General features: G+C 45.9%; 1 protein-coding gene across 1 annotated transcript; it reads right to left on the bottom strand.

Annotated features, from left to right (window-relative positions):
* Nucleotides 1-5,635: 5,635 nt before the first annotated feature.
* Nucleotides 5,636-23,586, bottom strand: SLC7A1 (solute carrier family 7 (cationic amino acid transporter, y+ system), member 1). The gene is made up of 11 exons (XM_010146112.1): nt 23,217-23,586; nt 18,780-18,938; nt 17,425-17,599; nt 15,395-15,519; nt 13,863-14,085; nt 12,895-13,034; nt 11,129-11,231; nt 9,273-9,484; nt 8,812-8,960; nt 6,411-6,519; nt 5,636-5,745 (listed from the first exon to the last, which is right to left on the bottom strand). The coding sequence occupies exons 1-11, from the start codon at nt 23,584-23,586 to the stop codon at nt 5,636-5,638; spliced, it is 1,875 nt and encodes a 624-aa protein (XP_010144414.1).
* Between the last annotated feature and the right edge of the window lie 145 nt (nt 23,587-23,731).

Here is a 23,731-nt window from a genome sequence, read left to right as displayed (position 1 = left end):
ATTACATGTGAACTGCCAAATTCGAAACGCATCACTCAGAGGAGAAGTATCTACAGTGTCACCAGGATAAAAAGTAGCTGCACACTCGCGCTGTGCTCTGGAGGCAAGGTTCACATTTGAAACCTTAAGGCTTTAATCGCTACATGAACTCGGTAAAAAAACAAGCCCCAAAAAATCAAACCAAACCAAAGACCAAAACAATTATAAAAAAGATAAAAAACAGATTTGTTTGCAGAACAAGCATTAAAACTATTTATCACGCCCGTAAGAAATTCTGAGAAATCATTAGGAAAATAGACCATCAAACAGACAACAGAACAGTATTTACATTTTGCTTAGTAACTAAAAAATAAAAATATACACACTCTTCCATGGCTTCGGTCAGTAAAAATCCCTTTACTGACGTGACCCAAACTCGCTCTAGGTTTCCTAGCTCACTGCCTCCAGGCTGCCAGCGGCTCCTCCTGCTCCTTGCACTCAGCATAGCTGGAAGGCACAAAGTGCTGCAAAGGAACCCTTTGCTTCCTGCTGTTGTCCCCCAAAACACCAGTCACTCTGCCGAAACTACTGTCCCACGTGGCATCGAGAGGGAGAAGCGTGTCTTGCTGGCTGCAGCCTGCCAGGTCGCAGATAAGCCTGGCACCTCGGAGCATGAGCCAGAAGCAAATACCCTGAGAAAAGTCGAGGTCTGGCTTTTGCTAACAGAGATGTTGCTGGATCATCTGGTTTCCAGTTGGGTGTCAGACACCCCATGGGACCCCAACTGCAACTGGAACATAGAGCGTAAGGCAGCCTGGGGAGGTATCACTGCTGGAGTGGGAAATGAACGATATACCACAAGGTGAACAGCAGCTGGCAGAGCAACTGATGGCATCAGCGAGGCAGCTCTGCCTTCAGCTCGCCTTTGGGACCCTGGCGAGCCCCGCAGAAGGGGCAGGTGGTTGTGGGGGCAGCGAGCGCTGGTTCACGGAGTACGTACAGATTTAGCCTTGACAAGTGCCATTTTTTTTTGGTGAGGGGAAGGAAGAAACAGAACCTGTCCATAAAGTCAGGCCCGGCGGATGTCACAGGATTATCCAAGGGTTTAGAATGAGATGCTTTTCCTGCCAGAGGGAAGAGGCCTCCTTTGAAAGCAGAAGGTGTTGAGAGGAATGTAGAGGAAGGACTGCAGCGGAGTGTGCTCCATGAAAACCAGCGCTGCTCCTGCCCTTCAAAGCAAGCCCCTCCATCCTGCCAGACCTGTGTGTGCCCTGCATTCATCTGGGCAGATGACAACAATGCTCACTTGCACATGCCTTTCTTGGGGCGGGGGGGTGTGTGTGTGTGTAGTAACTTAAGAAATCCCACTGCAATTCATTAGTGGATTGCATTAGATTAGATTGCACATAAAATGCAATAATTAAAGAATTGGATTTTACAAACACTAACATAATACCCTATCACACTGCTTGCTGGTCTCTGAGGCAGCAGGTAGTGGTGAATAGGAGTTTGTTATCATTTGGGATGGATGAAGGGTGAGTGTCCGTGGCAAGCACTGCCAGCTAGACCTCTACCCTTCTAAAACCTTGCTAATAAACAGCAACACATGGCAGCAGCACCAGCAGCATGTCCACCAGCACAGTCCCCCGCAGCCCCCTCTCCCCTGCTGTGACCAAGCACAAAGGCTCTGAACAGCTCCAAACCGGCAGCACACCCCAGCTGCCACAATGCCCAGACAAGGCTGGTGAGCAGCCCCACATCCCTCATGCTGCAGAGCTGCCCAACGACCTGCACAGGCCCGAACCAGCAGCAAACTCCACCCCAAGGGATGGGAAAAGCGTGAAACAAAGCCAAAACCCAGTCACGATTTTCAGTGACTAAAGAATGACAGTTGTGAACAAATAAGCAAAAGCTAGTCATTTTTGCACAATACAATTACTTTTTTTGGGGGGGTGGGGGGGGAAGCTGTTTTGATAGCAAATTTTGATCGAGGAAGGCTGGCTAGCTATGTATCCGAATTTGCTACATAACTGCAAACTGCAGCCTCGGTGCCGCCCTCCTCCACCCACCATGCATTGGAAGTTAGCAGGACCCTTCCAACGGCTTCCTTGGAGGGCTCCTCTCAAGCAAGCACACTGGGAGCAACCAAATATGATGAAGCAAGGTCAGTCCTTCTGGCCAGAGTCTGCCTGAAAGATCAGGCTGTTCATTTTTACTATGTTTGTCAGCTTTGGCAGAAAATGATCTGTTCTCGCACTAAGCAAAGGTATCGCTTCTCTATTCCCATCTCTTCATACACCAAAATGCTCTGCATCTGTACAAAATAACCTTGTCATAAAATAAGAACTGAACTATTTAGAAAAAGAAGAAAAAAGCTCCAATGAATGAAGGCATGTTGTCCACAACAGCAAAGTTATAGCAGCAGTCACCTGTCTTCCAAGATACCTGGCTTTAGCTACGTTATACACAAACATCAGCAGGGAGGCAGAGGAGATGGTTAAAAAAATAAAATAAAAAAACCCACCCATTCAGCAAAGTCCTTGACATTGTCCTATGAAGAGGCAGTCAAATTTTGCCTTTCAGCTTACAAGATGCACAGGCAAGGGATGGCTGCAGCCAGGAGGGGATGGGACAGAAGTACACAGCTATGTCAAACTCATCACCTCCCCACTGGTCTGCTCTGCAGGTCAAGTCATGCCAAGAGGCCCCCAGGTCCAGCTGGACATGAGAGAAGCAGGCAGACAGAAAGCCAGGGAGACACCTAAGCTCCCCTTCCACTGCACAGGGTTGCAGGCTCCCTCCACCTCATGATATCTGGTGGGCAGCAACAAAAAGCAAGAGAGACAGGACCATCTGGCACTATGGAACTGATGGGTTGGAGTGGGAGATGGGGCTAAGGCTCGTCACCTCCACTAGCACATTTGCAGTGGGTGGCTCTGGGGCTGGTCCAGGTAATGGTACATTTAAATACCAAATCCAGTGAAACAAAAAGGTTTTCCTAAGAACCTTCCCAGAGAAGCTGAGGAAAAATGATGCCCATCAAGACTTTTCATTTCTTCTACATGCTGCTATTATATGTCACAAAAGCTGAAATGAAATTATAAAATATAAATACTAGAACAGAACCCTAAGTAGACAACAAAAATAAATTTACAAAATTTACAAAAAAAAAATATATACAGCAATCTGCATATTTTTAAATAACTTTCTTTGGAGACACACTTCCAGTCAGAATTCACCCAAAGATGGTCATCATTGCATATCTTAGTTGCTCAGAAGTTGGTACCCCAGGCAGGGAAAAAAACATTTTTGGAACAACAGGAAACTTTGCTCCCCTCTGAGTTTACATCTTCTCCCCTTCCCACCATATCTTCAGTGCTTTTTGGGAGGCTGTGGAGTGTGTAGATCTTGCCCGTGTTTAAACAAAACAGACCTCAACCTAGTGGCTTTTGATTGCAACATTCTTCTCTGCCTGCTTGAGTAAGACCTTGTATGAGCACGAGCAGCAATGGCTTGGCAGATGGCCAAGACCCAGCAACTGAAGCAGTCCCTGACTTCATTTTGTGGCGGGAACTGCTCTCAAAACACACCCTGAAGTGAAACCAAGAGACAATGTACACATTGCCTTCACTCCCTCCAATTTCAACTCTGGCTAGATGAGTGTCCCAGAAGGAGGCCAAGATTGAAACTTCTCAGTGGTCAGGAAGGGCATGAAGTCTCTCTTGGAAACACAAGACAAATGGTCCACAGTCTGGCCGTGTAACTTGGGAGATGATGGTCTGGCTCTGCTTTCTGCTGCATCACATGCCTGGTCAATACATGTAGGGGGTCTGTTCTTCGGTTCTCCGAGTGACAGGGACAGGAGTGTGTCCAGTTGTCAGCGAGAGCCATGCTGACAGAATAAAGATTGTCCAACGGTCAGAGGCAGTAGTGTGGAGGGCACCTAGGGCAGCATCCACTCAGCTTGGCAGAAGGGATTTCTGCAGTATCTATTTGGTACGCGCCATCTCTGAAGTGTTCTAGGCCAGACTGGATGGGACTTTCAGCAACTTAATCTAGTAAAAAATGTCCCTGCCTATGGCAGGGAAGCTGGACTAGATGATCTTCAAAGGTCCCTTCTGACCCAAAACGTGGGGATCTGTCACAACCTAAATCTAGTAAAAAATGCCCCTGCCTATGGCAGGGAAGCTGGACTAGATGATCTTCAAAGGTCCCTTCTGACCCAAAACACTGTGATTCTATGAGTGTTTTTCAGTACAAGCTGAAGCATGAATTTAAGTCAGTGGCATTACATGGGCATGGCGGACTTCGTGATGCTTTAACAAGCCTTTTTCAGGGTACTAAATTTGCCTGGGGAACGCTATTAGAATTAAAAATCATTTTCATTTTACACAAAACCAAGGCATTGCCAGTCAAACACAGACCTTGGTCTCAACTCAAAATTTCTCAACTTTGACAAGAGCCAGGCTCTGGAGAAGACCTCTAGCCTCAAAGGGAAAGCTCCTCTCAGCAAGTTAGACCCTAGAGCTTAGCAGTGTTTTCTGGGCTGTACACTCTATGGTGACTGAGGAGCCCCGGCACAACCTCATAGCCCTCTCCTGGACAGATGCCAGGCACCACTCATGGATGAAGTTCAAGCCCTTGAGGACCTTCCTTTACTTCCCCTTCCTGGGGCAGAAAAACAAGCTCCACCTGCTGATGCCAAACCAAAGTCTCACAGCCAAATCCTTTGCTAATGCCACACGTTCAGCACTCAAAACTGACATGGGGAGAGGAAAATAGGGCCCCACTTGTCAGAGCTGTGCTCACTTCTGCTAGCCACCCCGCCACTGCAGACACCTCTGGTGATTTCTGAGGTGAAGAGGTAGGATGGCTCTTTGGAGACACCCATGCTTTCAAGCTCTTGTACCAAAGAGTTTTATGGCTAGACCTGGTAATCCCTCTGCTGAGCACACAGTCAGCAGAAGCATCTGCTGACATTACCTGCACACTGGCAAACGACCATGCACCCGACACGCAGCTACCACAAACCCTCCCAATGTTTCACAGCAGCATTGCACTTTAAAGCATATGAGTACGTAGTTAAAAACACAACAAACTAAGAATGCGGGTCTTGCAGATGCTTCCTTAAGCAGGTGAAAGCTAGTGCTTTGCTGTCTTTTTTTAAGGGTACAGCTCACATCGGGTGAAGGATGGATCTGGACTAAGCCTGACAGTAGCACTGCAAAATCTGTTCCATGTATAATCAGGTAGAGAGAGTATCTGTGGGGAGGTAATTTGCAGGGCTACTGAAAGAAAGACCTTTGTGAGGCCTGGTTTCCTAGCAGCATTTAAGGGTAACTGGCACACAGAAGCAGTTTTCTTTCTACACGCTGGACACAGAAAACAGGAGAGGGAAGAAGGGAAGTGCTTAGCTCCAGATTAGCTGACAGTGTCACCGGGAGCATGCCAGTGGTGTGGCTTTTTTTCCTTGTGATCCCTTTTAACTGTGCTACTAGGCAAATTACAAGCTGTACCACCAGGGCTGGGGAGTCCCGCATTATGCTTCCTTATTCGTGCATTACTGACTAACCAGATGCAGCCTGGTTCAGGATCCCCACCACAAAGCTGCTGTCACATCAGCCATTCCCCAGTTGCCCATAAGCCAAACATGCTATCATTTACAGCTGTCTGAACCAGCCTCTGTGTTTCGCTCTGCATCTGCTGAGGCCGTGTAGGTGGCTTCTACGCTGTGCCATATTCCATAGGTAAAGTAGATGATAAAGCCTGCAGAAGCCAAGGGGAGAACACACTGTTAGCTCTGTAAGGAAATGGAAACCACCAGTAACACCCACAGACACCCACACTCCAGGTTACACCAGGAGAAGTGCAGCCATCCTGATAGCTCGCTTCTAGCGGACAGTCACTACCTTCCTCAGAAAAAAGCCATTAACCCAGGCACCAGCCCATTCAGCAAAGAGCTTTCTCTCTCCATTTGTGTGCCTACAGCCTCCATCTCAGTAAAATACATCCACAACTGATGCTAATCTTATTTGTTTTCATCATAACAAATTCCCTGGGTATTCCAGGCAATCCAGTCTTTCCACGTGGCTATTTGGGGCACCTTGGGATGCAGCTCAGCTCCTTCAGCTCCAGAAGCAGAAGCCTCACCACCTGGACAGCCAGCCAACAAGAAATGTTGCATGGTTTCTTGCGGGTGACAAGACCCATAAGATGGTTCAGGGGTTGTTGTTTTCTCCTCGCAAAGGCTTCATGGCCCTTGAATTTAAAACAAGGCTTGAGACACACTGCCTAAATGGCTTCAGAAAAGTCACCGAGGATGCCCAAGGATGATGAGAGTGCAGAATCCCTCCCTGGAATGCTACAATAAATTTATGGTTAACAAAACCCAGTAACTTTGAACATAGCATTTTTTACTCTCTCAAACTCACCTATGATCATCCATATTGCAAACCGTATCCATGTGCCTCGGTCTAGCTGCATCATGAGGTAAACATTCACAAAAATACTCACAACAGGAAGGAGGGGCAAGAGAGGTACCTGAAAAAGAAAGAAGGAAACATTACAGCCATAGGGACGATTAATGGGCAGGCAAGAACATCACATTCCTTATAAGTGGGACAAGATGGCCATTACCAACTCTTCAGCTGCCCAATCTGAGAAGAGCAAGGTTTGCTTTTTTAATGGTATTGGGACGTGAACAATGTTCACCTGTTTTAAGAATGGTTGTCCTTGTTTTGTGATCTGGTAGGAGGCTAGAGGCAAATTTTAGCACTAATGCTAAATACTTGCGGGGTGAAGGAGTGAAGAGGAAAACCAAGGACTGCATCATGACAGGCCCCTACTGAAGACCAGGAGAAGAAGGTAAAGGGAATGTCAGAGGAGGGACCTGAGGAACTTCATCTAGCAGGTACCAAGGTAATTAAGCAATATAGAGCAAATAATCCCAGAGCAGAAGAAAACAGGAAAGATTGTAAGAGATGAGTGCAGCTGTACCAGAAGTGTCTTAATGATCTGAGATACAAAGAAGAATGAAACTGTAAAGACAAAATGCAAGAATCAGATTATAAAGAAATAGTACAGGCATGTAAGGACAAATTGTAACAATAGAAAGGTTTGTGAATATGGTGAAACCAAGAGAAAAGTGAATTTCACACCTAAGGAAAAAGGAGATTCACACAAAAAAAAAAAAGAGCTGATATGTTACAGGCCTTTCTTGATTAAGCTTCACAAAAAAAAACATTTATGGTGAGCAGCTGTTCACATCATCAAGGAAAGGGGATGGGCATGCAAATTAGAAAATGGAAGGAGAATATTTTTCTAAATTAGTCTTTGTCAAGTCAGTAGGGACAAATGAAATTTCCCTAGGTGGGTGAGTTATGTACCCAGAGATTGCAGAAGTGATTTCTGAACTATTAATAGGCATCTCTGAGAGCTCTTGGTAGACCAGTAAGGTCTCTAAAGACTGGAGAAGACAGACAAATTACCTATTAAAAAGAATTACAGAAAACCAACTGGGGAACAAACGTTGGCAGCCTTGGATTCCCAGAGACTTCGGAGAAAAATCACTAGACAGGTTGTAAATGTCCAAAGGACAACAAGAAGATATGAAATAGCTATCACAAATTTAGCAGACAGGTCTAATTTTTATTTCTCAGACAGTATAGTGTCCAAGGGGAAAAAAAAAGGAGGTAAAATACCATGAGTGTAAGGCAAAGAGATCTCCTCAGCTGCAAGTTCAGAAAACACAGTCTAGACGACAGCTCCTAAGTTTTCTGCTCCTGGACATTTGTTTTCACAATCCCAAGATAAGCTGCAACATCACTTTGTGCACTCTGGTTGGGTTGAATTACTAAAATCATAGGTTTTACTGAAACACCGTACTTGAAGAGCAGTCAAAATGAGAGCAGTTTGGAGGATGGTATTAGAATACAAAACTCTTTTAATAGCCTGAAATCAGTATGATAAAACATGACTGGCAGGATTATATCCCAGTCTTTGTTTAATAGAGAAAGGATGGCGTGCTTGGACAGGGCAGGACAGAGTTCTTCATACTTAAGGCTGCTGAAGAGAGAATGGTCACCCCTTAGTCTCCATGAGGACTGGATAGGACATTAAAGTGCACCTAGAGCCTTTTAGAGAGTACCCCTGTGCTCCTCACACACTTCTCTCTCCTGTATCCACCATCTGATGCAGCCCTTTAAAACTACCCTCTTTTCCTCTGATCTCTGCTTCTTCCATATCCTGTAACAACCTGCTTTCAAAAGCACTGTCTTGCCCTTCCCTTCTAGGCAGACCTCTGCACCAGGTTCTGCCCTCCCAGCTTTTCCTGGATTCCAGCACTATTTGCATTTCTTTCCAAGTCCTCTAGTGTTGTCTCTGATCTGACCACACGGCTTTCTCTCCTGATTCCCTCCTCCAACCTCTCAGCTAACCCCTTCAGACCCTCTTTCTGTGCTAAGTCTACTTCTTGCTCACAAGGCACTGTTGAGCAGCAGGCTTGCCAAAACACTTCTTCTGCCATGCTGCACTCTACAGCAAAGCACCTACGCTGACATTTGTGGTTAGACCCCAAGAGGAAACCATTCTCAGAGGCTGAGCTCAGCTCTGATAGGACACTGCTTTATACAATGAGCCCAGACCATGAGAAGTTACAGCCACGCTAGCTGGAGAGCTCAAATCATCAGCTCTATTGGCAGCCCTGCTTGAAAAAGTTCACATCATGCCTATATTCTCTTCACGTCCATTTGGCCAAGTCCCCACCAACAAGCACTTCTTCCTTCAACCACCTCCAAACAGTTCTTTTCTAGATACATCTCCCAGGACACTCACCTTAAAGGAGAGTTTGGTTTTGCTTTCAGGCTGTTTCCATATAATGAAGCTGACAAAAAGAACAAGGATGGCAGCAATAATCCATACAGCCTTTATTAGAATGCTTGGCTCAAGGGCAGTGAGGATACTGCTACCCACGATAAGGAAACCTGTGAAAAGACACCAAAAGCTTACTGATTCTTTTTTTAGGAACAGGAAAAAAGCAAAAAAACCAAAACCACAAGCAAGCAAAGCAAACAAAACAGCAACACATGAAAAAACTAACTGTAAGAGACATGCCCTTCCCTCTTTACGCCTCTCCCAGTCTGTGGACTTCTTTTCAAGTCATAAATTTAATCTGTAGATCTTCAGTACTTTGACTCATCAAAATTACAGTTAGGAGGTGAGCTTTCCCGCCACAGTGAGTACGAGGATCTACCCAGCTGGCTCACTGCCCCAGAGCTGCACTTCCCAGGGCTTACCAATGATGAAGGTTGAGATGTTCACCACCGAGCCAGAGAATTTGGAAGGATCTGAATTTGGGGGACACAGTATGGCTTTGAGGGAACATTTCTCCTCCTCCTCTGGCAGAAATCCAGCCTGTGACTCACTGGTGCTCACAGACTCATTGTTATCTGTCTCTTCTGTTGTCCTAGCCATCTGGTATGCCAAATTAGGTTGCTCTGGCTGGTATCTAGGAAAACGGAAATGAAACAAAGAGCATATTGGTTTGGTGCAGGGTACTCTTTGTTTAAAAGCCACACAGATGGCTGAACCCCAGATCATTATAGCACCAGAACAGGCAGAGGTAATGTCTACACCCTTCTTTTTCAGGGGGAAATCTGAGGAATAACACCATCATAACACAAGCAGCAAGGAGACAGACAGTCAGTCATATAACTGGGCCATCAGGTTATCTGTGGCAGTTCAGCTCATGTTTTGTCACAGAGGTGGCTGAGCTAACAGCTCAGCAGGTATTGCACCCCAGCAGCTGCTGATTACACCCTGTGGTGACACTCCTGGTGCCACATCCTCTTCTATCCCCATCGCTTCTGCTAGTTTGTCTGCTGCTCCACAGGGAGGGAAGAGGTGACCAAAGAGGAGCAATATTTTTGTTGCATGCATGGACTGCACTTCATTCAACAGGGCAGGGCCCTGACGCACAGCCACATGGATCTATAAAGAAAAAAGATTCTTCCAGCCTCAGCTCTTTTACAGAAGGTTTTGCCCTTGACACTCAGCCACGAGCCTGACTAAAGGAAAAGGCCATTTTGAAAGACACCTTAAAATCGCTCTTGTGGGGATCTGTTTGCAATGAGGGCATGTGTGAAACACTGCAAATCGAGAAATGCAGTGAAATCCTTGGCTCCAGCCACAGCAAGGTAGTAGTGGCAGGACCTTACAGTTTAGGAAACAATTCAGTTGCTACTTCATTAGGCAGCCAACAGGGCAGCCAAATCACTGCCCAGGCTGCTACAAGACAGGCTGTCAACTCTGCAAATCTACAATGGGGAAAATGCCATACAGTGGTCACAGCAGCTTGCAAAAATAAATTAAGAGGCCATTTGCAGCTGTATGGAGAAGAGGGTACTGGGAAATCATAGGAAAAGTAAGATGGCAAGGAAAATCATCAAGAATTTTCAAGGGGCAAGGTGGACAGCAAAGGCACAGAACAACGGAATTACTGTACAGCGCTGGCCTTTTGCCTGCTGAAGACAGTTCTTAGTTCAATGCATTTGCTGTGAGCTTGTAAAAAGCCTCCACCTGACTTGGAATAAGTCATTAAGCGCATAAAGGTATTTTTCAGTAACATGATCTTCAAAATAGAGTCCTCATGGGTAGAGTGCTGTTACCTGTGAGGTGCCAAGCAATGAAAATATTCAATTTCCAGTTTAGGTTAGTAAAGCTACAGGAGCTCGGCATTTCTAAAAAACATGCACTAAGGCACTGAATCTGCAAACACATGTTCAGCTTTCTTGCTGCTAGACTTTATCTTGAACCCCCTTTCAAAAATAAGAAGACCTGAAACAGTGGGAACAAGAGTGATGACGATGCAGGACCACCCACCTCTCATCCCTACCCATTGACGTATCTCCCAGGGCATGCAGGGTTGACTGCAGCAGGAGTGGCATGGACTAAGGGTTAACCAAGTTCAAAGGAACCACTCGCAGATCCAACTAGCACAATCCCACATGAGCTTAGAGAAACAAGTTCTTCTCATGCTTATAGCTGAAAATAATTCACGGTTTTACTGGGTCCATGGAAACTATGAGAGCATCTGATCGCTGCATGGATTTCTGTCTGCATGGTACAAGGAAGTCTGTGTCTACATCCATACCTCAGTACCAACACACAGGCTGCCACCAAGGAGTAAGCCAGGAGGGTCCCGATGGACATGAGATCCACAAGATCTTTCAAGTCGAAGAGAAAGGCCATAACAGCTGTAGTAGGAGAGGAAGGTGAGAGAGGGAAAATAAATCAGTAATATAGCAGCACATGCACATCTCAAGGGCATCAACAATGATGCAGCACATGTGTGGCTCTTGCTCAGGACTTGGCAGGGGAGCTCAAGCTGTCCTAAGATAAGAAGGGGCAGAACCTGGCACATGCCAAGCCTCACAGGCTGTCCCAGCTCAGCCTCACTAGCTGAAGGAACCATTTACCACAATAAATGCCAGTCTCATATGGTATGTACACTCAACTACCAGCAATGAGCAGGCATTTTAAGTACCCCTAAGGTCACAATTATCTCCTGGCAGTAGCCAGAGGGCACAGAGGATGGGCAGCACCTCACCCTGGTGTGTTGGCTCTGCTGGGACGAAACCAGGCTTGTGCCTGCAACAGGACCAAGCATCAAGTGGGGCGTCTTGAGGTAGCATGCCTCATTGTGGGGGTTTCCAGAAAAACATATAGCCCACCCTCCCTTAGGGATTACCGTACTTACCCTTACCAGGCAACCCCTGGTTCTACAGAACTTTGTATAAAGGGCTCCAGAAGGAGAAGCAAGTAAGCAGAGGACAGATGCCATAGTCAGACATTCAGGTGACACCACTGGCTGTATGAGAGTGCAGGGATGTCAGAGCTGAGGCTGGCCCAGCCTATCCTCAGTGCATCACCTGAGTCCAATAACCAAACCAATCTTCAAGCTCAGCTGGCAAGTGCTGTCCCTTCAGCTTCACGTGTGCTTTGGTTCTAGGCACTACAAACCATTCTAAGGAGAACTGAAGGGACTGCAAAGCACTTTTTTTTTTTTTTTTTTTTTTTTTTTTTTTTTTTTTTTTTTTTTTTTTTTTACTTAATCTGGTTCTTTTTTCTCCCAGTCTGGATCCAAGGACACCTGAAGAGTAAGGTGTGACAGAAGCAGCTGTGAGGAGGCTCCAAAAGTCCCAGCAGCAGTAGCTGAGCCTTTTCAGAGCCCAGAGCCCACCGCAGCAGCCCAGCAGCAACTCCCCACCAAAGATGTCACATTCTTGTAGCAACGGCTCATCTTGTACTTGCAGCAGAAGGTAAAAAGGAAGCAGTATAACTCTCCTCTTTGTTAAATATTGCAAGGAAGGGGGCGACTGTAAGAGGGTAAGCTGCTCATCCTTGCTGTCTGGGAGGTTTAATTCCCATGTTCCTGAGGGCCAGGGGAGGAAAGGGGAGACCAGGATGGCTGCCACCTGTGACTAACTGATTAACAAACCCCTGTGGCACAGGGGCCATCTGCCTGTCTCTCGTGCCTTCTGCCAAGCTGCTGCCCGCGGTGGCGCAGTAGTGTGGTGTCTTCAACCAAGCCAGGCCAACAGTCACAAGGCTGCTGGGACGCCACTGGTTGCCACCTTGCAGGGGATTAATTACTCTTAAGACCAGCAGAGCACCCAGGGTGAAGATGAAGGCGATTCTTGACGTAAGACAGGATGGCAGCAATGAGCTCTGAGAAAGAGGGACAGGCACACAGCGAGCTATCCATGCTCACTCAGCTCCTCCAGGGCATGCCCCGGAAACCCAGGGCACCCTCTGCAATGTCGTGCTGTGCAATACAACCAACTAACAAGTGGGCTAGAGTCAGGCAAACTTATCTGCCCCTGGGATGAGCTTGTATCTTCTTTCCACAGACCTTACCTGCAACGACCCCTGACGTCACTGTTGCAATTACTGGAGTTTTTCTCTTCTCATTGACTTGAGCTAAAAATTTGAAAAGAAGTCCATCTTCTGCCATAGCATAAATTACTCGAGGCATCGGAAACATGGAGCCAAGGAGACTAAAGACACAGAAGGGGGAAATAATCTACTTACAACATCTCCTGCTGAGCACAGGCACACAAACTGAAGCAAGTTTATGGCAGTACAAACACAGAACAGGTGCCTTTCATTCACTTCAGCTTCTCCTTCAAAGGCTCCCTCCACACACCCATGTTACTGATAGCTGGTGACTGAGGTGCAGCTCTAAGATTTTCAACACCCTAAACTTAGCCAAGGAGCATGAAAAGAGCCTGACTTTCAGGTAGCAAAAGAGCTGTAACTTCTATGAGCCTTCTATGAGTTGCTCACCTAACTGAATATGACTAGGTTGATCTGAAACAACAGGCCTCCAGAGTGCAGGAGAAGTTAACATATTCTGCCTCCAGAATGCTCTGCCCCCCATCCAGATGGCTGTCCTGCAGGCAACCTGCAGACAGACGGCCCTGGATATGGTAAGCCCCATACGGTCCAGAAGATGCACCCTGCACTACCTGACACAAGTCTGTCTCCACCCAGCATGTCTGGCAGGCAAACCTTGTTTGCACTGCAGAGCAGCCTACATGACTTAGTCACTCAACGTAGATTTTTATTCCAGAGATACACCTGCTGGGTCTGCTGATAAGATGGGAGTTTCTGAAGTGATACTGGTCACGTGCATCTCTGAAATCTATCACAGGGTGAAATCCTGGTTCTTTTGAAGACAATAGCTTAGAGTTTCCTCCCTGATCTCTGCTCCCTTGACCCAGGAGAACATAGTGAAGGCAAAGCACTGACATGCAACATTTTTTAACGGAGTTAGAGATGCATGTTTGTCTCGAGAGATGCACAAAGGAAGAGCAGTGTCTCACCTTGTAGAAAGCGCACACAAGGAACCAACAGCAACTGCGTAATTGGCTCCGTGCCAACTTACATATTCAAAGGCATTGGGTAACGGGCTATTGGTATCCAGCTTGTAGTAAGGCATCATGAGTGTCAGGGCAGCTGACACACCAAAATAAGCCACAAAGCAGATAAGCAGAGATGTCACAATGCCAATAGGAATGGCCTTCTGAGGGTTTTTTACCTCCTCGCCTAGAAGAAATAAATTGAAATATCAGAAGAATGACAAGCAAGAACTTTATCCCAACCGAGCGCATGCTGGTTGGGGCTTTCCAAGGTTTCATGGGCAGTGAGGGGCTGTTTGACTTAGACGCTGTTGACGGCCTGCCCCATTCACAGCCTGTTTGCTCCCACTTCTGCTGTTCCTGTCACTCCTTCTCTGACAAACTTTTGTGGAGGCCTTGTAAACTCAGGCACAGAAACAATCTCGATTAAAAATATTTCTTTCCCTCAAAAGGGTTATTTTTACCTCCAACTACTCCTGCTATGTCACTGATGGTGCAGCCCCAAGAGGAATTCAATAATCTGAAATGATGGGACAAGAAATTATTGTGCAGTCATAGAGCAAATCCTTGGGTGACCAATTCAGTTAGTATCTCCACCAGAACTACTACACAATGAACACAGCACCACAGGTGCCCAGTTCTAGGGAAAGGCAGACTTATCATTGCAGCTGGAAACGATACAGATCTTTGAAAATCCCCCCGTTTAAAAAGGACTCTAGTTTTTATGGGAAGTTTTCAGTGTGTTGAGATGAATGCGTGAAAAAAAAAAATCCTCAAAATTCAGTCATTGATTAATTAAGAAACAGCTTTGAGCCTTCCCAGTCTTACAAAGCTGCTCTTCTCTGAAAGCAAGAGCTCCTGAGGTTTGGCATTTCAGGATGATGAACCAATAAGAGACCCATACATCTATAAGTTAACGTGTTTCTCCTCCAAGGAGAGGCCCTAGGGCTGGCTGGACTAATGGAGCCAGCACTTCACCAACTCCTTGAACAGGTCAGTCGTCGAGAGCAGCCAGAGTCAGCACAGCCTGAAACGCAGTGGCACATTTTGGCGCACCTGTCAATTAAAGCATCATTTGGAGTTAGAGGTTCAAACTTCACCAATCATATAAGGCATCTGAACCTGAGCCTTCCCTGTTTGCCTAACTGGTAAAGCTGGACATGCTTTCTGTGGAGTTTGACCTGGTTAGTGTCATCAGTGACCATCTATGAAATTGGGCCCTGCAGGCAAAGAAGGGAGAAAGCTAGTTTTGTGGGTTTTACAGTCTAGCTGCCTGCCACAGCAGCTAGAAGTCAACAGACACCTAGAGACATGGACATACTCAGCACTTTGACATATAGGAGCAGCTGAGCCAAAAAGTATATTTTGGACTGCGGTTCAGAGGGATGATGAACGCAGTGCCCTGAATCAGTCATTATCTGTGCTGTGCAACATTACTGAAAGAAAGCTACCAGCAATCAGGTTCATAACTGGAATGGAGGCATCTTCCCTCTTACCTGTAGTAGCAATACAGTCAAATCCTACGAAAGCATAAAAACATGTGGCTGCCCCTGAGAGGACTCCTTTCCATCCATAGGGCATAAACCCTCCAATGCCATAGAGCTTTTCTTCCTCTGTTTGACTAAAAGACATGGCACTGGGTTAGAATTCATCCTGCCTAGGTGGAAGTAACAGTTCACACAGCTCATAACAAAATCCAAAGCTGGAGTCTCAAAGAACGCTCTCTACCTTTCACATGAAAGCACAGAAAAAGTAGGCAAAACAGTAAGCCCTGCCCACTGCTGAGCTTTGGACTGTCCTGCAACGGTCTGGGGAATGCACAGTATAAAAACAGTACATGGTTTTTTCCCACCACCTGTTTTTTTGGGGCAGATAAAAATGTCTTTGCTAAGACAGAGAGAAAATAGCATGAATATTAAAATTCCTCTCCTAATATTACTGCATGTGTGTAGACATAAATATTCATTTAAACACAAGCTTTTGTGCTTTTGAAAAAGCACAACATATCCTTCTGAAAGCTGAAAACTGAGAACCTTTTAAACCATACACTTTTCACCTAAGATGAACTCATAAAATGTACATGAGCGGACATCAAAGAGAAATGCAGGGCGCCAATGACTGTCTAAATCCACCCAATCATCCATCCATTCTCAACTTCCAAATTCCCCGTGCCAAGCTCATAGCCAAACCACGCTTGCGACTCTGAAGGAGGAGAGGAGCCTGCATCCCTAAGTCACCAAATGCTTTATGATGCCTCATCCAAAGTTCATAAAAGTCAACAGACTCATACTGATCCCAGTGCGGGCTGGATCAGGACCCCAGATCTATGTGCCTGTGTTGAGTCACGTATAACACATCCTTCAGCTCAAGTGACTTAGGTCACTTTTTCAGGGAAAAGCATTTGTAAAGAGAAATTAAGGCAATTAAAGTAAATCCCAAATCTGCAAGTCTTATCAGGCTTAAGCATCTGAAGTCTTGTAGAAGCTCTGTTGAGACTTTGATGAACGCTGGCCTGTTATTTGCAAAACTAGCACAACTCCAATGTGGATTACTCTGGAAATAATAATAAACTAAAGTAAACCCCAGACAGATTTTACAAAAATAGTAGGTGCTATGGTTCAGAGAGCTACAGTTACACTTTGAAGCTACTGCAATAATTGCTCCTTGCATGAGAATAGGGAACGAGGGGGGACCTTTCCTATAGAAGCAATTTGTTTGTAGCAGGCTGAACTTTGCAGAGAGGCTCAGTAAGTGGCTTGTACACAGGCCAAACTTGACCCATGCAACATTTATGAATCTCTGCAGTCATTGCCAAACTGTGCTTCCTTGTAGGCCAGCATAAAAGGTTTACATAGCGAGCCAGGACTGAGTTGATGTATGTGGAGATACGTAAAGGCCTTCATCCTGTGTTGTACAGTCCCAAGCAAAAATGAATTGCCTTGTATCACTGCCCTTGTAAGCTCCTTAATTTTGATCTTGTATAAGACGACATGATTTTGGCCAAGTAGCAAAAAGTCATTAAAAATGGATTTGTGATATGCTTGCTGCAATGCATTAAAATAATCTGCAACTTGCCTCCATTTTATGGAGACATTTGGGACAAGGTCTCCAAAAGGTACAACAGTGCCTCAAGTATATTGCCCAATTCTCCAAAGAACGACAGAGCTATACTTGGCCATGGCTTCATTCGGGCTCCAGAGCCAGCCAGGTGTAGCCTTGAGTAGGAGGTCGTCTAAAAAGCTCTTTTCTCTCAAATTTGGATGCCATATTCCTCATGAGGCTGGAAATGGTCAGTTCAGCAGCAGGGCCCACATTGACACAGCCTACCTCCTATCGGTTTCAGTCCACAAGCACAGCCTGCTTTCGGCAAATGCCCACCGAAACCAGCTTTGACTGCAAGGTATCTGCGAAGGAGGGAGCCAACCCTTTTGCTGGTTTGCTAAATCAGTCCACAATCCTCCTCTCCGATAAACTTGCCATTGAAAATGCATCAATTTTATTGCTGAGAAGAGAAGTTCCAACCTACTTGTTTCCCAAAGTGATGTTGCTGGTGTTGTAAATGTCCTGTTCAGTCAGTTGCCAGTTTTTAACAGACCCTTTCACGAAGCCAGAGACCATGACGAAGCCAAGCACAAGGATGTTGATGCACGTGAACACTTTGTTCACCAGAGCAGATTCCTTCACACCAAAAATTAAGAGCCCTGGGGAAAAAATGGCAGAGGGGCAGTCAGGTATTTCACCGTCAGCAGCAGGCTGGGGATTCGTAGATGTAGCCCAGCTATGTAGAAGCTGTGCTCCACCCAACTTATCACACCTTGTTTCTCCACAAAGCCGAGTAGCTCAATAGGTCAGGATTAACTCACTCAAAAGGAGCCCTAGGACTCCAGCTCAGACATTACTACTGAGGGATGTGACACGCTTTCCCACCCAGCACGCCCATCTGGCACAGCACGTGCCTCTGTTAAAGCGCTTTGCTAACACAGCTAAGCTGCTTCCAGCACTTTCAACACTACCTCATGGGGCTACACAGCCTTCAGACTTCACCCAGAGATCTGCAGAAAGCACCTCAGGTGGCTTTTCATGAAGAAGCATTGTCTTAAAGGCCTTGGCCATATGCAGAATTTATGAACAATGTTCAACTTTCCTTAGAAGCACGGGAAAATATGAGCAGGGACCAAATCAAGGAGGACAGCTACTTCTAATGCTCAAGACACAAAAGAGTCCTAAATTTTGTAAACTGTTTATGAGGTGAAAGACCAGATTCTTACTGGAAACTAGAGCAACTCCTATTATATACAAATCAATGAAGAGGAAAATATTCCCTCCCATTCAGATGTAGACAAGAAAACAGAGGGCTGCTATTGATACATTTATTTCTCTGGAGTCTTGCATTCACTGCTGCAAACTGAAACCCATATATATTTTAAAAAACCCAAAACAGTAGTACATGATGTACATGTGAGAGGGCTTTTTTCTCACTTTCCTGGCTCAAGGCACTGAAAATTTGCAGATTATCGAAGTGGGAACAAGGCTGACAGAGCAACAGAATGAAATTCTTTTGTAATAGGATTTGTGGAGGGAAGGATTAAACTTACATACCCAATGAAGGATAACAAGTCACCTTTTCTTCCTTACATAAAACTTGATTGCAGGTTTTAAAAGTGGCTCCAAAAATATGAAGAATGCTAATTAAAAACCTTGTAAACAGGCTATGCCCTGTGCTAATTCCACAGTAGCTATATAGGTCAATCCCACACTTGTAGCAAAGAAAGTGTCTTTAATATGTTGTCCAAATGAATCAGGACTTTGTGCCTATTCCAAAAGCAAACAATGAAATTACAGAAGGGGGTCCAAGGCTCACAAACCACTCCAAGGTTTTACCTGTTAGGATGATGATTATCACCACGGCGAAGATGTCTGGGTATTTTGCTAGAACTCCAGGAGCATCCATCGACATGTATTTTTCACAAAAGTTTTCAATGTGCTTGCCTATGATTTCATCAAAAGTCGCACTCCAGGCTCTGGCCACACTCGAGGTTCCTGCCAGAGGACAGAAAGGATGCAGATCACCCTTCATGGCTGGCACATGTTTCAAAAAGGGGTCATCTTGCATGGTTTTTTGCCACAGAGGGCCTCAAAGCAACCTTGGATGTGCTCCCTCGGTGCTGGGAGCAGCCCTTCCTCTGCAGATCCAGGCCACAGCCTTTATTCATGGCATCTGCTTTGATGGTAACACACACAGGTGGTGGGTCTCAGACTTCTACACAGTTGATAAGATTAAAAAATCCTTATAGTGGTCTGACTTCCCAGTAAATCTTGACTTTGCCTTAAGATACAGCCTAGACTGACCTTCTCCTTATGCCCCCAGCATCCTGAACTTCCTCCAAAGCTGGAAATTTCTGCTTCTAGAGAGGTCTGAGTCTCTTCTCACACCAGCAGAAACCCCCGGCTGCCCCTGCTGGGTGACTGCAGCCCAGGCCTTACAGAGGCCAGCTGGCCTCCAGCAGCGCAACACTGGAGCACCCCCAGCATCCTGAACTTCCTCCAAAGCTGGAAATTTCTGCTTCTAGAGAGGTCTGAGTCTCTTCTCACACCAGCAGAAACCCCCGGCTGCCCCTGCTGGGTGACTGCAGCCCAGGCCTTACAGAGGCCAGCTGGCCTCCAGCAGCGCGACACTGGAGCACCAGAACCTGCACCACAGTAGTCGCCCAGCTCTGACAGCTCTACACTTCAGCAACATGCAGGTCTGCTCTGACCTCCAGTGCTAGAGTATCTAGGTGAGATGAAGACTCAGATAATATTTACAGATTCTCTGAGTGTAAGTCAGCCTATTGCAGGACGCTGGTGATGAACTCAGCAAGCAGCATGACTTCTGCCTGTGGCAAGTGCTTAGGCTTCCTCCTCCAGGACCGCTCTTTACTGCTGTTTCCAAGAGAGCCAAACCATGCACAGCTTGCTGGAGTGAGGACTGAACCTGGGGTCACAGGATGACCAAGTCCAGGACATTGTCTGGAAGAGTCATTTCAGAGAACTGAAATAGTAACAGCAAAGCCCTACCACCAGACAGCGACAGCATTGTGTAAAATAAGTAGGTCTGGTAACAGCCAACCTCTCCCTCTCCTGCATTAAAGTGTCTACCATTATACTTCCGATGTCTTATACAGTACACTAAATATAACAGCATGTAATTGCATGATATAATTACTACTGTACATAATTACCTAGTTAAAAAAAGAGGTTGGTTTGGTTTCAGTTTGCAGAGCAGTTCCTCAGAGGATGCCAACAGGGGCCCCATTCTACCTAGAACAGTTTGTCCTGACACGCTCACCTGCAGGCGGGTCTTCAGGTCCCAACTCGAGCAACTGCAATCATGTCAAACAATGTCTGTGCTCACCTACAGCTAAATCCTCTGCAGCAGCAGTGGGCAGCACCTGCAGCAAAGCTGCGAACACTTGCCTCCTCAATCCAGCTTTGCAACAGTATAAAGATAAGCTGCAGAGCAGACCTGTTTGGAGACTCTTCCGTTCACTGAGATAACAAAAGGCACTACCTGAATGCCTTTAAAAGGTGGGACATTAGTGCCATCAAAACTCCAAAAGTTATTATACACCACTTTACAGTCTTTCAGCTTAACTTTGGCATGATTTGAGGGAAGAGACTATTTATTTAGTGCTATTTTCTTTTTCCTGACTCTAATATTCCCTGTTCTAGGACAGGAACAGCAAGCTCCTGCATGCATTATATTAGATGCCAGTTGCTTGGATGCCAGTTCCATATAGTCATCAGCCATTTATCCTGAATCCTTTGTAACCAATAGTCTTGAGGGAGCAGGATGAATCTGACATTATTCCAACATTGCAGACCCCTGCTTAATATCTTACTGTTGCTAGAAAGCACAGTGCAAAGACATTCAACTTGTACCCAAGAGGATTTACTAATTCTGGGTCAGCACAACCTTGTCAGATCCAGCTGGCTCCTACCCATAGCACACGGCTTCCAGGAGAGACACTGAGCTCAGATGCAGGCTTCACTGCACGAACAGGGAGAGGCTTCAAGATCACCGCATGCCCCAGGAAACCCCAGCAGCAGCTACTCGCCAGGGATGCTGTTACCAGCTCCCGCCAGCTTCCAGTTCCTGAAATGCTTCATCCCAGAAGAAAATTCACACCAGATCCTGGTCCTGGACACCTTCTTCCTTCTGTCTAAACCATGACAGATCAGTTCCACCCCATTTTTGCTCATCATCCACCTCCAAGACCCCACACTAGTATTCCCCCAAGACAAGTCACTTCCATTAATTATAAGGTATTGGCCATCCTTCCACCTTCACCAATGTTTTCTGAACAGATGTCTGAGAACCTCAGTGTGAAAACACCAAGTTGGCCAAGACCCTTACAGATGCAAGCTCCCACCATCCCGCTTGGTTTTGGTGGCACTGCTTGACATTTTTTGAGCATGACTGAGAAAAAAAATTAGCTTTCTGCCCCTCTCAACCCCCAGGTCTGAACTGCAGTGTGTGCTTGCCAACAAATCTTTTTCCTCCACACCCCTGAAGCTGCTGGGAGTTATCCTTGCTCACAAAAGGGGCAATTAGCATGGGGAGAAAAGCTGGGTAAGATAAAGAGACCTGCTATTGCTCACATCCTCTCCCAAGCTGTTATTCCTGCTTAGCCACCCTTCCTTCCAAATTAAGAGGAAGCCAGTTGCAAACATGCATTTTTGTCACAGGACTGAATTAAAAGTAACAAAATTGTCTTTGAACACATTCATGGATTATATGTACTTTTTTTTTTACTGAATTTTCTGCCTTGTGATAATACACTGAGCAGCCAATTCTGAAATAATAACTGAGGCAGTGGTTCAAAAGCCATTATGAGAGGACAAAAAAAAATAACCTCAGAAATACCAGCCTCAGCCCAGATCCTGGGAGTGTAGTGTTCAGTACACTCTGTCTTTTCATCGTGCATTTGCAGAATCAGGTTTTGGGGCAGCATCCACGGCTGTGTCAGTCATTTTGGCAGTCCAGTATCATGGTGGGAAAGGCCACATAACTAACTAGATGAGGAGCATGGAGGAGACGGTTTATCATTTCTGGAACAGAAGATAAACAACCAAGAAGTCTGTTCAATTTTTCTACGTGTAGCCTAAGCAGAGTCCATTTTAGAAATCTGGAGGAAACTACATGATTACGTTTTTAAAAAAACTATTTTTTTTTCTCTTCTTGCAGTGAACCTGATTCATGAAGAACCGCAGGACTCAAGATTTCCTGAGGAGATGAGTTTAATTCACTCTGGCTTTTCATCCTCTCATTTCTTATTAACAAAAAGAAAAAAAAAAAGGAGGAAGAGGAAAAGGTTTCAGGTAGCACACAGAGCAGAGACAGCACAATCTCAGACAAGCAGCTGCTATGTCATGATATCATTCTTGATATGATCTTACACTCCCCAGCACCATGGAAACTAATCTCCAAGGTAACACTTACACATACCATAAAATGCATTTTAAAAAACAAACCTTCCTTTAATAATTTAGCATAATATCGGTTTTCATTTTAACTAGTAAGTCTTCACTCTCAGCTGGCAAATTGGTAGCAGCCTTAATTACAGGCATGATGACGAGCAGTGTGCCCAGAATGTGCTTGAAAAGACAAAATTCTGTAATGAGCAAAGCGTGGCTTAGTTTTAACATATCAGCTGAGTTGTATGCTACACAGAGCGCTTTGGGTTGGAAGGGCCCTTCAAAGGTTACAGTCTGAGTTTGATGCAAGGCCTCTCCTAGAGGGAGTCAAGGGCCTAGAAAGGATTTGGTTTGGACATTTCAGAGACTGTGAACCTGCAAATCATCCTAAATTTAATTCTGCAGCCATTCACAAGATAAAACCCTAATCTCCAGATAATATAAACAGGTCTCAAAAGGACCAGGAATTAATCCTTGATCAGCTGGGAGTACAGATGGTGCTGCGTTAAAGCATCCTTTCGTCAGCAGCTTTTCTCGGCAGAGGGGTCATGCTTTTAGTTCCTGGGAAGTGTGCTGCAGCCAGAGGATGACAAAGTGATGACGTGTCGATTCCGAGAAAGTCGCAGCAGCAATAATACAGCTTCAGGACAAACCCTCAGCCTGCAGCACACTACTCTCCTTGCTGACTGACAGGAGCCACCCACAACACACCCCGCAGGCAAGTCCTGAAATGCTCAGCGAGTCAAGACTGCAGCATCTATTTTGTAACAATACACAGGCACCCATGCAAGGCTGATCTTACAAACCAGGCTGCCATCCTGGACTAAAGTCAGGGTCTCGCAGCGCACCCACCATACTTACCAATAACATAGGAGAGGATTAAATTCCACCCTGTGATGAAGGCCCACAGCTCACCCACGGTCACGTAGCTGTAGAGATAAGCTGATCCCGTCTTAGGAACTCGAGCACCGAATTCTCCGTAGCAGAGTCCGGCCAGTACTGAAGCCAAAGCAGCAATCAAGAAGGAGATAACGATGGCAGGACCTGCATTTACCCGTGCCACAGCTCCAGCCAGTACATAGACACCTGCACCCAAAGTGCTGCCTACACCCAGAGCCACTAAGTCAAATGTGTTGAGGCATCGTGAGAGCCGACTCTCTTCTCGAGTGCAGTCCACATTTTTACGGCGAAAAAGCTGGTTTCCAAAATTGGTAATTTTCTGACACTCCATCTTCGAGCTTGGGCCTGCAAGAAAGATTGTGCCATCATTACCTGGACCCGGATGTCCCCTGTGATGGGTTAAGAATGGCGCCGGCACGGGGTGGTGAGCCTTTGTTCTTACCCTTCTCCTTTTCCCCGAAACGCGGGTGTCCTGG

This window comes from Buceros rhinoceros, unplaced genomic scaffold (assembly GCF_000710305.1).
Source record: "Buceros rhinoceros silvestris isolate BGI_N320 unplaced genomic scaffold, ASM71030v1 scaffold7982, whole genome shotgun sequence".
NCBI lineage: Eukaryota > Metazoa > Chordata > Aves > Bucerotiformes > Bucerotidae > Buceros > Buceros rhinoceros.
Note: the sequence above shows the minus strand (reverse complement) of the source record. Positions and strands in the feature narration are given on the sequence as shown.

Excerpts from the sequence above, each read along its gene's own strand:
- SLC7A1 (XM_010146112.1), bottom strand. The coding sequence starts at position 23,586 with ATGGAGTGTCAGAAAATTACCAATTTTGGAAACCAGCTTTTTCGCCGT. Across the intron at positions 8,961-9,272 it reads CATCTCAACCTTCATCATTG|GTTTCCTTATCGTGGGTAGC; the intron begins GTAAGCCCTGGG and ends GTCTTTTCACAG. Across the intron at positions 5,746-6,410 it reads TGCAATATGGATGATCATAG|GCTTTATCATCTACTTTACC; the intron begins GTGAGTTTGAGA and ends TGGCTTCTGCAG.